This window comes from Bos javanicus, chromosome 1 (genome assembly GCF_032452875.1).
Source record: "Bos javanicus breed banteng chromosome 1, ARS-OSU_banteng_1.0, whole genome shotgun sequence".
In the NCBI taxonomy this organism is placed as follows: domain Eukaryota; kingdom Metazoa; phylum Chordata; class Mammalia; order Artiodactyla; family Bovidae; genus Bos; species Bos javanicus.
In genome coordinates, this window is record NC_083868.1 from 42,180,272 (window position 1) to 42,198,974 (window position 18,703).

Below are 18,703 nucleotides of genomic sequence, written 5' to 3' on the forward strand. Positions count from 1 at the left end.
TCTCCTTGCAGTCCAAGGGACTCTCAAGAGTCTTCTCCATCACCACAGTTGGAAAGCATCAGTTGTTTGGCGCTCAGCCTTCTTTAATATTTTCCTAATTGGTCTCTCCACTTCTGTTCTCTATACACAAGTCAGTATTTCATGCCCCAGTTAAAATTTTATTTTCTGTTTTCCTGCTTTCAAATAAATGTAGATAAAATGGAGGAGGTACCCTTCTCTTTTGCTTCTTACTTTGATTACAGCAATTAGCACAATAACTGGTCTGCAGTAGAGGTTAAATGAGTGTCATTTGAAAGAATGAACTTGGGATTTTATTAAGGATCTCCCAAAAGATATGATGCTTATCATGAAAATCTTGGTTGCCCAAAGACTAGAACGGCATTCCTGGAAGAGGGAACCATATAAACAAAGTACATTAGAAGAGAAATAACATGTTGTGGTGGTGAATTAAACACCAAAAAATTGAATCAGAATAGGACATGAAACTAGAGACAAAGGCAAAGCCATATCTTTGTATTGAATACTATACTTTGTTCTATCTTTGAAGGGTTTTAAGCAAATGATTGACAGAGTGATATTTGTATTTTCAAAAAAAACCCTGAATATATTGGGTTTTTTTTTTTTTTTAACGTTGTTGGACAATAACGTGATGACTTTAGGACAACATGGCACTCAAACCCTACCTTTGTGCTAAGCACAAACTAAGTACTTGAGCTTAACCTAGGATGAATGGACACTGAGAGGCTTTACAGTGTCTGTGGGACACAACCCACAAGATTGGGTTGTGAAAGCCATCAACAAGCGATTGTTATTACTGTGGAGACAATGTGACGTGCCAGTGACTGCTCAGATTGGGAAATGTTGTGCTCCAGAGTCAGAGAGGAGGTTGTGTGGAGCTCTGCAGTTTTCAGAAGTCACAGATATTATATGCAGCTTTCAGAAACCACCTTCTAATCAGGCTCACCCTCTCTGTCACTTAGAGGTTAAGCTCCGTGTTTCTCAACAGTCAGGCTGAGCGAGCAAAGGAAAAGAAGAATGAAGACAAACTGAATTCCAGCTACTAAGCTCTGAGATGCAGTGTGTAAATATGCCACATTCGCTCTCTTTCATTTGAATCTGTCTTCCTGGGGAAAAAACTATATGTCATAAAAAAATTCATAGTTTCTTTTTGATTAATCTCTAGAAGGCAGCCCAAAGATATTAAATCTCAGCACTCTCACATTTTTCTCCTCCCCTCATAAACAATTCAATTCAATTTGAATTAATATTTACTGAGTGCTGACACAAGGCATGGCATATAGTGGATGCTGTGATAGAACTGCTGCATAAAAGGAAGAAAACCACTGTCCCACCTTAAAAAAAAAGATAACTTTTTTTTTATACACGGCAATAGGAATAATGTAGCAATAGCAACCAGTGTACTGCAAGATAGTATCAAAGGTTATTTATTCAGTCACTATTCATTAACCAGCTACCTTATTCAAGAAAACCACTATATCCTAAACTACGCTTGAGAAGGCTTATGTTAACAAGGACTAGAAAAAGGAATATAGATTTTGTTGAAGGAGAGAGTTGCATCATTTGTAGAGAAATAGATTTTTGCCATACCTCATGTATGAATAAGTGAGGCTATTCCTTTCAGCTACACATAGATTAATAGATCGTTATTTGTTGGTTTCATCCCGAGTGCTGTTTGTTTATTGTATACCTTAATTTATTTAACTAAGTTATATACCTTGATTTATTGAACTAAGTTAAGCTGCCTAAACTAGCCCAGACTGGGTCACTGTGGCATACTTGGGGTCAACAGTTTTCCAGATAACTCCAATTAATAGTAGAGGGTTTGGAATTAACATATATAAGCTCTAGTATTATAATTATGTAAGGTGTGCCTGGATTCAAATCCTGACCACCATCTACTAGGTTATTAAATCTCTTTGCTGTTAAGTTTGATCATCTAGAAGATAGAGACAGTAACTACTATTATATCAGAGTTGTTTCAAGGATTAAATGAGATAATACTTCTAATGAGCTTATAACTGTGATTGGTGTGTAGTATTTAGGGAATGTTAGATATTTTTTCCCTGTAAGAATATGGTAATAATTGACGTTTATGAATTCCCAGAAGAATATACAGCTATTTTGAGAGCTTCTCTTTAATCAGGGACACATTTTATAAATAGCAGATAGATAGATAGATATTGTTACAGGTTGAGTTCCCTGGGAAGGAGATTCTTAAAAGATTTGTATGAAGGAGTTTATTGGGGAGAACTCTCAGGATCAACTCCCTTATTCCTATCAGCTCTTTTCTATACCCCACAGATGTTGATCCTGAGATACATAATCAAGAATCAATATTTAACAAAATGAGTTTTATTGTTTCACCAAGTACATTCTTATATAAAATTATCTTTTTTGTTGCTGTTCGTGTAGCAGAGAAGAATATGAGAATACTAGTATAGGTTGCTGCTGCCGCTGCTAAGTCGCTTCAGTCGTGTCCGACTCTGTGCGACCCCAGAGACAGCAGCCCACCAGGCTCCACCGTCCCTGGGATTCTCCAGGCAAGAACACTGGAGTAGGTTGCCATTTCCTTCTCCAATGCATGAAAGTGAAAAGTGAAAGTGAAGTCACTCAGTCGAGTCCGACCCTCAGCGACCCCATGGACTGCAGCCTACCAGGCTCCTCCATCCATGGGATTTTCCAGGCAAAAGTACTGGAGTGGTTTTGATGCTATTACCTTGATTCATGTTAAGACTCCTGAACTTTTATGCACCAGAGTTTTGTACCACTAGGGAAAACACAAAAAAGTGAAAAAAGGCAGATGCATATCTTAGTTCACTTATAAAAATACTTTTAACCTTATGGACGTCAGGAAAAGATCTTGGCCATATAAAATAGAAATAAACATACTACATTGTATAGACCCATCATAGAACATGGAAAAAGTAGTTTATATTCTTTTCAAACACCAAAATCTCATTTTTAATGATGCCTTGTGTAGTTATTAGAACTATGATTGCTCTGATGCTGATGTAAAAGCAGTTAATTCAAGTCTTTTCAAATGTTGGTGATAAGAATAGTTAAAATAATTTTAAAGTAACATGTAAAATAGAAAAGGGAGAATGCCTAGATTCATTGTACAAAGCCAGCATTATCGTGATAGTAACAACAAAAAAAAACAAATAATCCAATTTTTAAATGGGCAGTTTTTAAATCCATATTTTTCCAAAGAAGACATACAAATGGCCATCAGATAGATGCAAAGATGCTCAACATCACAAATCATCAGGGAAATGCAGACCACAATGAAATATCACCTCACAGCTGTAAGGATGTATGTTATGAAAAAGACAAAAGTAAAAATCCTGGCAATGTTGAGGAGAAAAGAAAACCCTTGTACAATGTTGGTGGGAATATAAATTGTTACTACTACTATGAAAAACAGTATGGAGATTCCTCAAAAAATTATAAATAGAAATACCATATAGCCTGTCTATCTCACTTCTGGATATATATCCAAAGGAAACTAAACTCTTATCTTGAAGGTATATCTACTCCCATGTTCATAGAAGCATTATTCACAACAGCCAGAATATGGAAACAGCCAAAGTATCTGTCAATAGATGAATGGATTTAGAAAATTTGGAATATAATATACTGAAATACTATTCAGCCTTAAAAGAAGAAGAAAGACCTTCCATTTGGTACAGTGTGGGTGAGCTTGGAGGACATTATGCTGAGTGAAATAAGTCAGAGAATGATAAATGCTGTATGGTATCATTTATATGTGGCATCAAAAAGGAAAAAGTTGAATTCATAGAAATAGTGAGTAGAAAACTGGTTGTCAGGGGTTGGTGGGGGTGTAAAATAGGAAAAGGTTTGTAAAAGGTCACAAACTATCAGGTATATGATGAATAAGTTCTGAGGATCTAATATATAACATGGTGACTATAGTTGCTAATACTGTATTGTATAATTGAAATCTGCTAAGAGAGTAGAACTTAAATTTCTTTAAAAAAAAAAGTGTGAATGTGTAACAAAAAAATATCTTGCGTGATAACCAAATAGTGGAAGTGACTCTAATGTCTGCCACTGATGAATAAATAAACAAAATTAATATAATATTATTCTTCATTAAAAATGATGAAATACTGATATATGCTACAATACAAATGAACCTTGAAACAGTAAACTAAGTGAAAGAAGACTGCCAAAAAAGACCACGTATTGTATGAAACCATTTATATGAAATACCTGAAATAGACAAATCTAAGGAGATAGAAAGTTTAAGAGTAGTTGCCTATGACTGGTGGAAGGAGTTGGGGGAGATGGAGAGTAACTGCTAGTGAATATTGGGTTTGGGGGAGAAATGATGAAAAAGTTCTAAAGTGGTGATGGTTACACACTCTATGAATAAACTAAAAGAGAAATGTATTGTATATTTTAAAGGCATAAATTATATGGTTTGTGAATTGTTTCAATAAAGCTTTTAAGAAAAAACTTAGAACAAAGTTTTAACAAATCATAGCCAACACTGTAAATAAATTACACAACCAAGTGGGATTTATCTCAATATGCATGACTGGTTTAACTCTCAAAAATCACTTGTTACTCATCATAGCAAATGGATAAAGCAAAGAAAAATCACGTGATTATGGCAACAGATAAATAAAAAGCATTTGGCACAATCTAATGCCAACTCATGATAAAAACTCAGTAAAGTAGGAATAAAGGAGAACAACTTGATAAAGACTATTTACCAAAAAAAACAACAGCTAACATCATACTTGATTGTAAAAAACTTAAAGCTGCCCCACTAAGATCAGGAACATGCAAGGATGGCCACTCCCACTACTTCTTTTCAATGTCATACTGGAAGTACTCTCTAATGCAAGACAAGAAGTGTGTGGACGGGGGGATATAGTCTTTATTCACAGATGACATGTTATCTACATAGAAAATCTGAAAGAATTGATCAAAAAACCTAGACTAATAAGCTTTTTTTTTTTCTTCACATGTGTATGTCCAATTGTTCCAGTGCCATTTCTTGAAAAGACTGTTTTCTATCTATGGGATTTCTTTTGCTCCTATGTCAAGAACCAATCAGCTGTGTTCATGGTAGGCTGTCTATTCTGTTCCAGTGATCAATTTGGATCAATTCTTTCATCCATTCCACCTTATAGCAGATACAGATGTGAAAAGGATTTCCACATTATATGATGTTAGAGAAAAAAAATTAAAATGATACCACTGTGCTTCTATTACAATGGCCAAATTCAGTCACACTAACAACACCAAATGTTGGTGAGGATATGGAGCAGCAGGAAAAGCCCTTTGTTGGTGGGATGCAAAATGGTACAGCCACGTGGGAAGACAGTTTGGCAGTTTCTTACAAAGCTAACCATACGCTTACCATACAATCCAGGTATTGTCCTCTGAGATATTCAGTGAAAGGAGGTGAAAACTTATGTCCATATAAAAACCTGCAGCTGTATTAACTGCTCAGTTCCATCAGTTCAGTTGCTCAGTCGTATCCAACTCTTTGAGACCTCACGGACAGCAGCATGGCAGGCTTCCTTGTCCATCACCAACTCCCAGAGCTTGTTCAAACTCATGTCCATCGAGTTGGTGATGCCATCCAACCATCTCATCCTCTTTCCCACTTCTCCTCCTGCCTTCAATCATTCCCAGCATCAGGGTCTTTTCAAATGACTCAATTTTTAGCATCAGGTGGCCAAAGTATGGAATTTCAGCTTCAGCATCAGTCCTTCCAATGAATATCCAGGACTGATTTCCTTTAGGATAGACTGGTTGGATCTCCTTGCAGTCCTAGGAACTCTCAAGAGTCTTTTCCAACACCATAGTTCAAAAGCATCAATTCTTAGGCGCTCAGCTTTCTTCACAGTCCAACTCTCACATCCATACATGACTACTGGAAAAACCGTAGCTTTGACTAGATAGACCTTTGTTTGCAAAGTAATGTCTCTGCTTTTGAATATGCTATCTAGGTTGGTCATAGCTTTTCTTCCAAGGAGGAAGAGTCTTTTAATTTCATGGCTGCAGTCACCATCGGCAGTGATTTTGGAGCCCCCAAAAATAAAGTCTGTCACTGTTTCCACTGTTTCCCCATCTATTTGCCATAAAGTGATAGGACCAGATGCCATGATCTTTGTTTTCTGAATGTTGAGCTTTAAGCCAAGTTTTTCACTCTCCTCTTTCACTTTCATCAAGAGGTTCTTTAGCTCTTCTTCACTTTCTGCCATAAGGGTGGTATCATCTGCATATCTGAGGTTATTGATATTTCTCCCAGCAATCTTAATTCCAGCTTTTGCTTCATGCACCCCAGAATTTCTCATGATGTACTCTGCATATAAGTTAAATAAGCTGGGTGACAATATACAGCCTTGATATACTCCTTTCCCAATTTGGAACCAGTTTGTTGTTCCATGTCCAGTTCTAACCATTGCTTCTTGACCTGCATAAACAGTCAATAAATAAAACTGCTATAAACAGTTAATAAATGGAAATGTTTATATCAGCTTTGTTTATAATTGCCAAAACTTAGAAGTAATCAAGATGTCCTTCAGTAAGTATATGAGTAAATAAACTGCATATCCAGACAATGGAATATTATCACCACTAAAAATAATGAGATCTCAAGCTATGAAAAGACATGCAGAAATCATCAATGTATATTACTAAGTTAAAGAATCTGAAAGGCTACATACTCATTCCAAATATATGACATCTGGAAAAGACAAAACTATAAAACCATGAAAAAATAAGTGTTGGCGAGGGAGGGAGTGGCAGGAGTAATGAACAGATGGAACACAGAGAGTTTTTGGAGCAGTGAAAATACTGTTATTGATACATGTTACTATACATAAACATTATGTGATATTGTAAGTGAGTACCTGTCATTATAACTTTGTCCAAACCTATAGAATGTGCAACACCAAGAATGAATCCTAATGTTCAAACCATGGACTTCGAGTGATTATGATTTGTTGTTGGAGGTTCATTAATTGTAACAAATGTACCATTCTGGTAAAGGATATTGATAATCATGTGTGGGAAGATCATGTGTGTGTTGAAGGAGAAGGTATATGGGAAATCTCTGTATCATCCTCTTAATTTTGCTTTGAACTTAAAAGTGCTCTAAAAAAGTCTTTTTTTAAAAGAAATAACTTGATACTTTGTGCCACCCTCAGAACAAGATAAGAAATTAAATTTCAACCCAGCATTGAGTAGCTCTCTCTCCTTATGATGTAGGAGTTTCTTTTGCCTTGATTTTTCAGGAGAGTGAGTGGAGAGTTTTCTGAATTTTATTAAAATTACAAAAACTACATATGATTTATGTTTTTTTAATACCAGGTATTATTGAAATAAGTGATGAGCTGTGTTGCTTGTTTTGTATGTGATTTTCACTACAACTCTTAATTAGATTATAGTATTCTCATTGTAGGGCTTCACTGGTGGCTCAAACAGTAAAGAATTTGCCTGCAATGCAGAAGACTTGGGTATGATCCCTGGGTTGGGAAGATCCCCTGGCATAGGAAATGGCAACCCCCTCCAGTATTCTTGCCTAGAGAACACCACGGACAGAGGAGCCTGGTGGGCTACAGTCCATGGAGTCACAAAGAGTTGGATACAACTGAGCAATTAAGCGTGCATGCATTTTTATTATACAAATAAGGAAATTAACACACACTCTAGTCTTCAGATCATCTATTATTAACATTTCCTACTATACAGAAATTCTGCCTCAATAAGAACTGTGATACCAGGCAATTGACTGATATGTAAAAGAACCGTCTCTTTAAAATTAGTGTAATTCTTTCTAGGCCAAAAGGATGAATGCTTTCAAAGGCTTTGAGATTCCTAATAGAGGAGAGGTAAGTAAGGTACATGATAGAAGAGGCAGATTTCATCTAACTGTGCACTGTCTAAGAAGATGGATCAGAAACATAAAGACCTAATAACAGCAAAGACTTTCTTTGTTAGGTTATCTTTTATACATTAATTATACAGAAGCTCCTGCTTAAATGGGATACACTTGCTGTAGACTGTTTCTATTATGAAAGAGTTCTTTTCCTTACTCTCCACTTGATTTGGGAGATATTATGATATAAATATCAGGGATGTAAGTTGTTGTAGTAAGGTGAAGTTTATTTTATTTGTTGTATAAGTTTATTCACTTAACTGGCCAGTGAATCATCATTGTAGCAGAGACCACATCACTGTGATATGGTCAATTCATCCCAACGTTTAACCTACTCTACAGTTTAAATCACATATCCATGAAAACTTTAGCTTTGCAAATTTTGAGATACTGATATGTATGCCTCTACCACCTTGTATAACGTAATATAGTCCCCTGGTCTCTTAATAAATATTAATTTTAGTATCATTCATAAATAAATGTTATCTGATATATAAAACCAATTTGAGAATCTCACTTCTCTATAACCCCATTAATGACAACAATCTCCAAATAATTAATTAGAACAGTATGCATTAATTTTCAAACTTAAAATATTTTTATATTCATTTTCTCTACATTTGTACTATAGTATTTGTATCAGGTCTAACTGGTGTACACAGCTTACATGAATGACAGTTGAATTTTGTTTATTAAAAAAAAATTATTTCAAAAACTAGCTTGTGGTTATCAAAGGGAAGAGTTAGTGCAGGGGCAAAGGGACAAATTAGAGGTATGGGATTAATATATACAAACTACTATTTATAAAATACATAAGGAACAAGAATATACTCTATACCCTTCATCTTGCAATAACCTGGAGTGAAGTATAAAAGTGAAAGAAAGTAAAAATCAGCCACTTGTGTCTGACTCTTTGCAACCCTATAGGCTATACAGTCCATGCAATTCCCCAGGCCAGAATACTGGAGTAGGTAGCCTTTTCCTTCTCCAGGGGATCTTCTCAGACCAGGGATCGAACAAGGTGTCCTGCAATGCAGGCAGATTCTTTTCCAGCTGAGCCACAAGGAAAGCCCATCAGTTCAGTTCAGTTCAGTCGCTCAGTCGTGTCCGACTCTTTGCGACCCCATGAAGTGCAGCACGCCAGGCCTCCCTGTCCATCACCAACTCCCGGAGTTCACTCAGACTCACGTCCATCGAGTCAGTGATGCCATCCAGCCATCTCATCCTCTGTCGTCCCCTTCTCCTCTTGCCCCCAGTCCCTCCCATCATCAGAGTCTTTTCCAATGAGTCAACTCTTCGCATGAGGTGGCCAAAGTACTGGAGTTTCAGCTTTAGCATCAGTCCTTCCAAAGAAATCCCAGGGCTGATCTCCTTTAGAATGGACTGGTTGGATCTCCTTGCAGTCCAAGGGACTTTCAAGAGTCTTCTCCAACACCACAGTTCAAAAGCATCAATTCTTCGGCGCTCAGCCTTCTTCACAGTCCAACTCTCACATCCATACGTGACCACAGGAAAAACCATAGCCTTGACTAGACGAACCTTTGTTGGCAAAGTAATGTCTCTGCTTTTGAATATGCTATCTAGGTTGGTCATAACTTTCCTTAGTGGAGTATAATTTGCAAAAATACTAGATCACTATGCTATACTACTGAGATGAACACAATATTGTAAATCAATTACACTTCAGTTAAAATATAGTTTTAAATCAATGTGAGAGGCATAGTTAGTCAGAGGATTTATTACTATATACCACTGCTGTGCTTGGCTTGTTATTAATATTTCTTTTAATTTTCCTGAGAACTAAAATAGTCCTGTTTTCAGTCAACTGCCAACTTTTCTTTCCATTTGCTCCGTACAGTTGTCCCTGGATATCCACAGGGAACTGGTTCCAAGACCCATTGCAGATACAAAAATATACAGATGCTGAAGTTCCATGGTCAGCCCTTTGTAGCTGAGAATTCTATATCTTCCGATACAATCAACCCAGAACCGTAAACATAGTACTGTACACAATCTGCAAGGCAGCGGAACTTGCAGATGCAGAGGCCCAACTAGGTATTTGCTGAGAAAAGTACAGGTATAAGTGGAACTGTGCAGTCCACACCTTTGTTTAAGGGTCAACTCTGTAAGGAAAGATTAGGAAAATCAAGTTATTTTCTGTTTGCATGTGGTTTTCATTCTCCTACAACTTTCCTAAACTTGTTTATGCAGTCAATTTTTATTTTTCTTTGACCATTTCTCACAATTTCCAGCAATCACGCAACTTTCATCCAATCCTAGATTTTGCTGCCCTGCACAGTCCATAGGGTCACCCAGAGTCAGACATGATTGGGCACACACACACACACACATACACACACACACAGCTGGTTTGGAGCTAACTACTATGGAAAGTGAATTCTTTTTTCTTATAAGTCATTGCTATTATCTTATTTAAATTTAGTTCCCTTTTGTTACTTAGAGTTTTTGAAATCATCTTTTCTGGAAGTTAATTTGGATGGTTTTCTTCTCTCCTTTGTTTTTCCCCCTTTATCACTTCAACCTAGATTTTCCTTTCCTTTAAATCTCAAACAGATTTTTACTTTTGTTATGAACAAAATGATCAGCAGACTTGGTGCTTACATTAAATTGGATCCAGTAAAATAAAATCAAGGGTTTCATTTAATACACCACGCACACACACCTCTACACAAACAGGCACACAGGAATGCGTGCATGCACCCACACTATAATAAAATAAACTAACATAAATAACTGTGATTCTCTTTCAGAAACATGATGGTCACTTCACAGTCATCCAGTTGGTCGGTATGCTCCGAGGCATTGCATCAGGAATGAAGTATCTTTCTGATATGGGTTATGTTCACCGAGATCTAGCAGCTAGGAATATATTGGTCAACAGCAACTTAGTATGCAAAGTTTCTGATTTCGGTCTCTCCCGAGTGCTGGAAGATGATCCAGAAGCTGCTTATACAACAACTGTAAGTTTATCCATCCTTTTCAAATATAGTTTGTTTACTTTTATTGTTTGCAATATTATTAGAGTAATTCCAGTTTGTATTATGGTCTAAAGACAGAAGGAAAGATTGCCCCAAAATAGGATCTAGACAAGGACTGAGAGACATTGGTTTTCCATGCCAGTTCTATAAAGAGCCTACCAGGCACTTCATGAGGAGAGGTTGGCAGGGATGATTATGGAACATACCTAATGACACATATACAATTAGCGATTTGTAGATAATTTAATCTGCACAAAATTTACTGAGTTTAGATTGCTCTCATTTGACTACATGGTCTCATATCTGGTTATACTTAAGTGCTAAGAAATCTCTTCCTTCACTGAATCTGACACACATTTACATGGACAACTGTTTTATACCCACTTCTAGAGGAGGGACTCTCTCTCATTTGAATATTGCTAAGCAACCCATCTTAAACTTACATAGAAAATGTTATGCCTCTTTGCTCTCAGTTATGGAAATGAGGTCATATTTACCTAAAAAGAACATTAAAAGATGTATTAAGAGACACTGATGTATAGAACAGTCTTATGGACTCTGTGGGAGAGGGAGAGGGTGGGGAGATTTGGGAGAATGGCACTGAAACATGTATAATATCATGTATGAAATGAGTCGCCAGTCCAGGTTCGATGCACGATACTGGATGCTTGGGGCTGGTGCACTGGGACGACCCAGAGGGATGGTATGGGGAGGGAGGAGGGAGGAGGGTTCAGGATGGGGAACACATGTATACCTGTGGTGGATTCATTTCGATATTTGGCAAAACTAATACAATATTGTACAGTTTAAAAATAAAATTAAATTAAATTAAAAAAAATAAAATAAAGATATATTATGGCTCACACTTGTCTGTTTTAAGAGATATGTTTTATTTAAGATATGGAATAATGGCAGTTGGTCTTCCCAGATTGCTCAGTAATAAAGAATCTGTGTGCCATTACAGGAGATGTGGGTTCAATCCCTGGGTAGGGAAGATCCCCTGGAGAAGTAAATGGCAACCTACTCCAGTATTCTTGCCCAGTCCATGAGATTGCAAAGAGTCAAACACAACTTATCAACTAAACAACGACAATGACAATAATGGCTGCTACTATTCAGATGTTTTATTTTTTTCTTTTAATTAAAATGAGTAGCTCCATTTCTTATATTTTAAAGACCAAAACGAAATGTGAAAATCATTTTATCACAGTATCTGTAAAACTTATAAAATTCCCTGATTCTGACTTTCAATTGTGTTCACTTTGTATCATCCAAGACAAACTTTGCTTTTCTCCTTGATAGTGGTATTTCCTAATAAGGACTTTCCTAGTTGAACTATTGAGTCTCACTATTGACAATGCATAACCTGCATAATCACAGTTCTTTTAATATCTTAATTCTATTTACTTTGCATTAGTAAGATCTCTCTAAGCTCCAACTCTTAACCTCCCCTATTCTCCATAATATGTGAAAAAAGTCACTCTATGCCAACATGGAGTTAGTTAAAGAAGACATGCTCTATACCCAGCATGGAGATATTTAAAGCAAATAATGGAGGAGCATGAGGAGCATGTATTTCATATAGTTGTTTCATATAGCTGGGGGGAGATCTAAGAATCCTTCCTTCTTTACCTCATTCATGTGTTTCTAAGTTGACTTTCTGATGTGAATTTTTAAATCTTAAGACATGCCCAGCTTTAAGAGTGGATATTTTTAATGAAAATGAGATAAAAGTATTTTAGATCATTCACTATTCTGCCTTTAAGCACTTTAGCATAAATAATTGAGATTTTTCTGGAGATGATGCTTGCTGCTAAGCTGTTAAGTCACTTCAGTCGTGTCCGACTCTGTGCGACCCCATAGACGGCAGGCCACCAGGCTCCCCCGTCCCTGGGATTCTCCAGGCAAGAACACCGGAGTGGATTGCCATTCCTTCTCCAATGCATGAAAGTGAAAAGTGAAAGTGAAGTCACTCAGTTGTGTCCAATGATGCTTACCTGCTAGTAAAACATAATATGAATTTTCACTCACTTCTATCTTTTTTAAATAAAAGAGTTACTGTTAAAAGTTATGCAGTAAAATCTTTTAAACACTTTCACTTAAAATCATATGATATCCAATGCACTAAATAAAAGAACCTGTGGTGAGAAATATTTTTGATTTTTTTATTTTGAAAAATAAAGTGTTATTCTTTGAGAGCCTATCACAAGATTCTCTGTCCATCAAGTCATCAATGGTAGAAATGAGACTGTGCTAAGATATTAATACCATGTGGTAAAATGCATCTTACACTAAGTCTGTGTAGGTGAACCAGGCCAACCTGAAGAATAACTTGTACTTCAATTGTTCCTTAAGATTTAACGAAGCAAAGAATGGAAGTGATATGACAGCTTCAGGCACAAAGTCACTCTTGGGTACAGGACTGTGAAATCTACTAGCTCCCACCAAGCTACATATCATTAGCATAAATAGAAATAAGGACAGGTTTCTGCACAGAATTTTAATGAAAAATTCAAGAAAAGAAAATGACAGTTTCCTCTAGGTAAATGTAATTCAGCAGCCTAAATATAAAGAAAAACAGGAGAAAAATAGCTATGTTATCAGAAGACTATAATGTGAAGATTTAAATAACTTTTTCAGCAAAAAGGTGGTGAACAAATAAACCTTGGAAGACTGAAAAACAATAAAATCCTGGCTTGATAAGCCAAATTCATCACTAAGAAAGGAGCTTTGCCATTTGGGACAAATAATAAACTGACTCTTCCAGAAAAACAATCCTTACTCGACAGATATTATGATAGCAGTCAGTTGAAATCAGTCAAATATACAGACATTTGTAATTCAGTTCAGTTCAATCACTCAGTCCTGTCTGATTCTGCAACCCCATAGACTGCAGCATGCCAGGCTTCTCTGTCCATCATCAAATCCTGGAGCATGCACAAACTCATGTCCATAGAGTCAGTGATAGACACCACAATATCATCCTGTGTCGTCCACTTCTCCTCCTGACATCAATTTTTCCCAGCATCAGGGTCTTTTCTTCACCTCAGGTAGCCAAAGTATTGGAACTTCAGCTTCAGCATCAGTCCTTCCAATGAATATTCAGGACTGATTACCTTTAGGATTAACTGGTTGGATCTCCTTGAAGTCCAAGGGACTCTCAAGAGTCTTCTCCAACAACACAGTTCAAAAGCATCAATTCTTTGACACTCAGCTTTCTTTATGCTCCAACTCTCACATCTGATACGTAATTATTAGAAAAACCATTGCTTTGACTAGACAGACTTTTGTCAGAAAGTAATGCCTCTGCTTTTTAATACGCTATCTAGGTTTGTCATAGCTTTTCTTCCAAGGAGCAAGTGTCTTTTACTTTCATGGCTGCAGTCACCATCCTCAGTGATTTTGGAGCTCAAGAAAATAAATAGTCTGTCACTGTTTCCATTGTTTCCCTATCTGTTTGCCATGAAGTGATGGGACCAGATGCCATAATCTTAGTTTTTTGAATGTTGGTTTTTTTTTGTTTGTTTGTTTGTTTTTTCACTTTATAATATTGTATTGGTTTTGCCATACATCAACATGCATCCGCCATGGGTGTACATGTGCTCCCCATCCTGAGCCCCCTCCCACCTCCCTTCCCATGAATGTTGGGTTTTAGGCCAAATTTTTCACTCTCCTCTTTCACTTTCATCAAGAGGTTCTTTAATTCCTCTTTGCTTTCTGCCATAAGAGTGGTGTCATCTGCATATCTGAGGTTATTGATATATCTCCTAGGAAACTTGATTCCAACTTGTGATTCATCCAGCTTGGCATTTCGCATGTTGTACTCTGCATATAAGTTAAATAAGCTGGGTGACAATATATAGCCTTGTATATCCTTGTAAAGGACAATATATAATCCTTTCCCAGTTTGAAATTAGTCCATTTTTCCATGTGCAGTTCTAACTGTTGCTTCTTGACCTGCATACAGATTTCTCAGGAGGCAGGTAAGGTGGTCTGGTATTAACATCTCCTGAAGAATTTTCCAGTTTGTTGTGATCCACACAATGAAAGGATTTGATGTAATCAATAAAGCAGAATCAATAAATCAATAAAGCAATCAATAAATCAAAAAACCAGGATGTTTTTCTGGAACTCTTGTATTTTCAATGATCCAACGGATATTGGCAATTTGATCTGGTTCCTCTGCCTTTTCTAAATCCAGCTTGAACATCTGGAATTTCTCAGTTCACATACTATTGAAGCCTAGCTTGGAGAATTTTGAACATTACTTTGCTAGCATGTGAAGTGAGTCCAATTGTATGGTCGTTTGAGCATTCTTTGGCATTGCCTTTCTTTGGGATTGGAATGAAACCTGATGTTTTCCAGTCCTGTGGCCACTGCTGAGTTTTCCAAATTTGCTGGCATGTTGAGTACAGCACTTTCACAGCATTATCTTTAGGATTCGAAATAGCTTAAATGAAATTCCATCACCTCCACTAGCTTTGTTCATAGTGTTGCTTCCAAACGCCCACTTGACTTCACATTCCAGGATGTCTGGCTCTAGGTCAGTGATCACACCGTCATGTTACCCTGGTCCTTAAGATCTTTTCTGTACAGTTCTTCTGTGTATTCTTGCCACCTCTTCTTACGATCTTCTGCTTCTGTTAGGTCCATACCATTTCTGTCCTTTATTGAGCCCATCTTTGCATGAAAAGTTCCCTTGGTATTTCTAATTTTCTTGAAGCGTTCTCTAGTCTTTCCCATTCTATTGTTTTCCTCTATTTCTTTGCATTGATCAAGAAGAAGGTTTTCTTATCTCTCCTGCTATTCTTTGGAACTCTACATTCAGATGGATATATCTTTCCTTTTCTCCTTGGCTTTCATTTTTCTTCTTTTCTCAGTTATTTGTAAGGCCTCTTCAGACAACCATTTTGCCTTTTGGCATTCTCTTCTTGGGGTTGGTTTTTGATCACTGCCTCCTATACAATGATATGAACCTCCATCCATAGTTCTTCAGGTACTCTATCTATCAGATCTAATCCTTTCAATCTGTTGTCACTTCCACTGTATAATCTAAGGCATATGATTTATAGTTCATATATGATTTGTTTATAACCCTGGTCAAACCTGAATGGTCCAGTGGTTTTCCCTACTTTCTTCAATTTAAGTCTGAATTTTGCAAAAGGAATTCATGATCTGAGCCACAGTCAGCTCCTGTTTTGCTTCTGCTGATTGTATAGAGCTTCTCCATCTTTGGCTGCAAATAATATAATTAATATATATTGAATATATATATTATAATCAATCCATATAATCAATCTGATTTCACTGTTGACTATCTGGTGATGTCCATATGTAGAATCATCTCTTGTATTGTTGGAAGAAGGTGTTTGCTACGACCAGTGCATTCTCTTGGCAAAACTCTGTTAGCCTTTACCCTGCTTCATTTTGTACTCCAAGGCCAAATTTGCCTGCTACTCCAGTTATCTTATCTCTTGACTTTTTCATTCTAGTCCCCTATGATGAAAAGGACATCTTTTTTGATGTTAGTTCTAAAAGGTCTTGTAGGTCTTAGAACCATTCGACTTCAGCTTCTTCTGTATTACTGGCTGGGACATAGACTAGGATTGCTGTGATACTGACTGGAAATGAACAGAGATTATTCTGTTGTTTTTGAGATTGCACCCAAGTACTGAATTTTGGACACTTTTGTTGATCATGAGGGCTACTCCATTTCTTCTAAGGGATTCTGGCCCACGGTAGTAGATGTAATGGTCATCTGAATTAAATTTGCCCATTCCAGTCCATTTTAGTTCACTGTTTCCTAAAATGGCAATGTTCACTCTTGCCATCTCCTGTTTGAACTCTTCCAGTTTGCCTTGATTCATGGACCTAACAATCCAGGTTCCTATGCAATATTGTTCTTTACAGCATCAGACTTTACTTCCATCACCAGTCACATCCACAGCTGTGCACTGTTTTTGCTTTGGCTCCATCATTCTTTCTGGAGCTATTTCTCCACTCTTCTCCAGTAGTATATTGGGTGGCTACTGACCTGGGGAGTTCATCTTTCAGTGTCATATCTTTTTGCCTTTTCATACTGTTCATGGGATTCTCAAGGCAAGAATACCGAAGTGGTTTGCCATTCCCTTCTCCAGTGGGCCACATTCTGTCAGAACTCTCCATGATGACCTGTCCCTCTTGGGTCACACTACATAGCATGGGTCATAGTTTCTCTGACTTAGACAAAGCTGTGATCCATGTGGTCAGTTTGGATAGTTTTTTGTGATTGTGGCTTTCATTCTGTCTGCCCTCTGATGGATAAGGATATTATGATAGAAGTCAGTGGAAATCAGTCAAATATGCAGACCATTGTAATTAGCAGGAGAGAAAGAAATCAATATGCCAATTTTAGATTTCCTTAATTCAAAGGGAGAAAAGTGCCCTTGAGCCAACCAATGTTTATTTGATGGACTAATTCATATTGAAAAGCAGAGACATTACTTTGCCAACAAAGGTCCGTCTAGTCAAGGCTATGGTTTTTCCAGTGGTCATGTATGGATGTGAGAGTTGGACTGTGAAGAAAGCTGAGCGATGAAGAATTGATGCTTTTGAACTGTGGTGTTGGAGAAGACTCTTGAGAGTCCCTTGGACTGCAAGGAGATCCAACCAGTCCATTCTGAAGGAGATCAGCCCTGGGATTTCTTTGGAAGGACTGATGCTAAAGCTGAAACTCTAGTACTTTGGCCACCTCATGCAAAAAGTTGACTGATTGGAAAAGACTCTGATGCTGGGAGGGATTGAGGGCAGGAGGAGAAGGGGACGACAGATGATGAGATGGCTGGATGGCATCACTGACTCGATGGACATGAGTCTGAGTGAACTCCGGGAGTTGGTGATGGACAGGGAGGCCTGGCGTGCTGCCATTCATGGGATCGCAAAGAGTCGGACACAACTGAATGACTGAACTGAACTGAACTGAACTGAATTCATAGTCAGAAATTCTGACAGTTTTTATTAATTTTTGTCAGTATAAGCTTTTGTAAAGGGTACTCTAATGATCTAATATTTAAAAACTATATTCTTCAGGATTAGTGTATCCAGACTTTGAGTCCAAATGCCAGAAATCAAATCAACAACAATGGAGATGAAAGGGCAACGAAGCTTTACACTAAACCAGAGAAAAAATGTGTTAAGTGCAGAGCCACAATATCCAATAATACCCAATAACTGTTGAAGAAGTGAACATCATACATACAGGCTTGGATCAAGGCTGAGAGACCAAAAATCTTAATGGTAGTTTTCTGGTACAGTTCTGCCAGGAGGTGTACACTTCTTTGGGTGAACTGACAATGTCAGACTTAAACATTAATTGATGCTTTCAAATTATGATGCTGAAGAAGACTCTTGAGAGTTCCTTGGGCTGCAAGGAGATCAAATCAATCCATCTTAAAGGAAATCAGTCCTGAATATTCATTGGAAGGACTGATGCTGAAGCTGAAGCTCCAGTACTTTGGCCACCTGTGAAAAGCCAACTCATTGGAAAAGATCCTGATGCTGGGAAAGATTGAGGGCAAAAGAAGAGGAGAGCAGCAGAGAATGAGATGGTTAGACAGCATCACCAACTCAGTGGATATGAATTTGAGCAAACTCTGGGAGATAGTGGAGGACAGAGGAGCCTGGAGTACTAGTCCATGGGGTCTTAAAGAGTCAGACACGACTTAGCGACTGAACAACAAAGCATTAGATGGAAATAGGAATCAACAATAGCACAGATGATATC

The 18,703-nt window shown here is 37.4% G+C and overlaps 1 protein-coding gene across 11 annotated transcripts in view; it reads left to right on the forward strand.

Annotated features, from left to right (window-relative positions):
- EPHA6 (EPH receptor A6) overlaps positions 1-18,703 on the forward strand; it is a 1,025,466-nt gene that overhangs the window by 876,197 nt on the left and 130,566 nt on the right. For all 11 annotated transcript variants that reach the window (XM_061435761.1, XM_061435945.1, XM_061435852.1 and 8 more), the window contains one exon: positions 10,714-10,923. In XM_061435761.1, the coding sequence (XP_061291745.1) occupies positions 10,714-10,923 (210 nt within the window). The remainder of the gene's footprint in view (positions 1-10,713; positions 10,924-18,703) is intronic.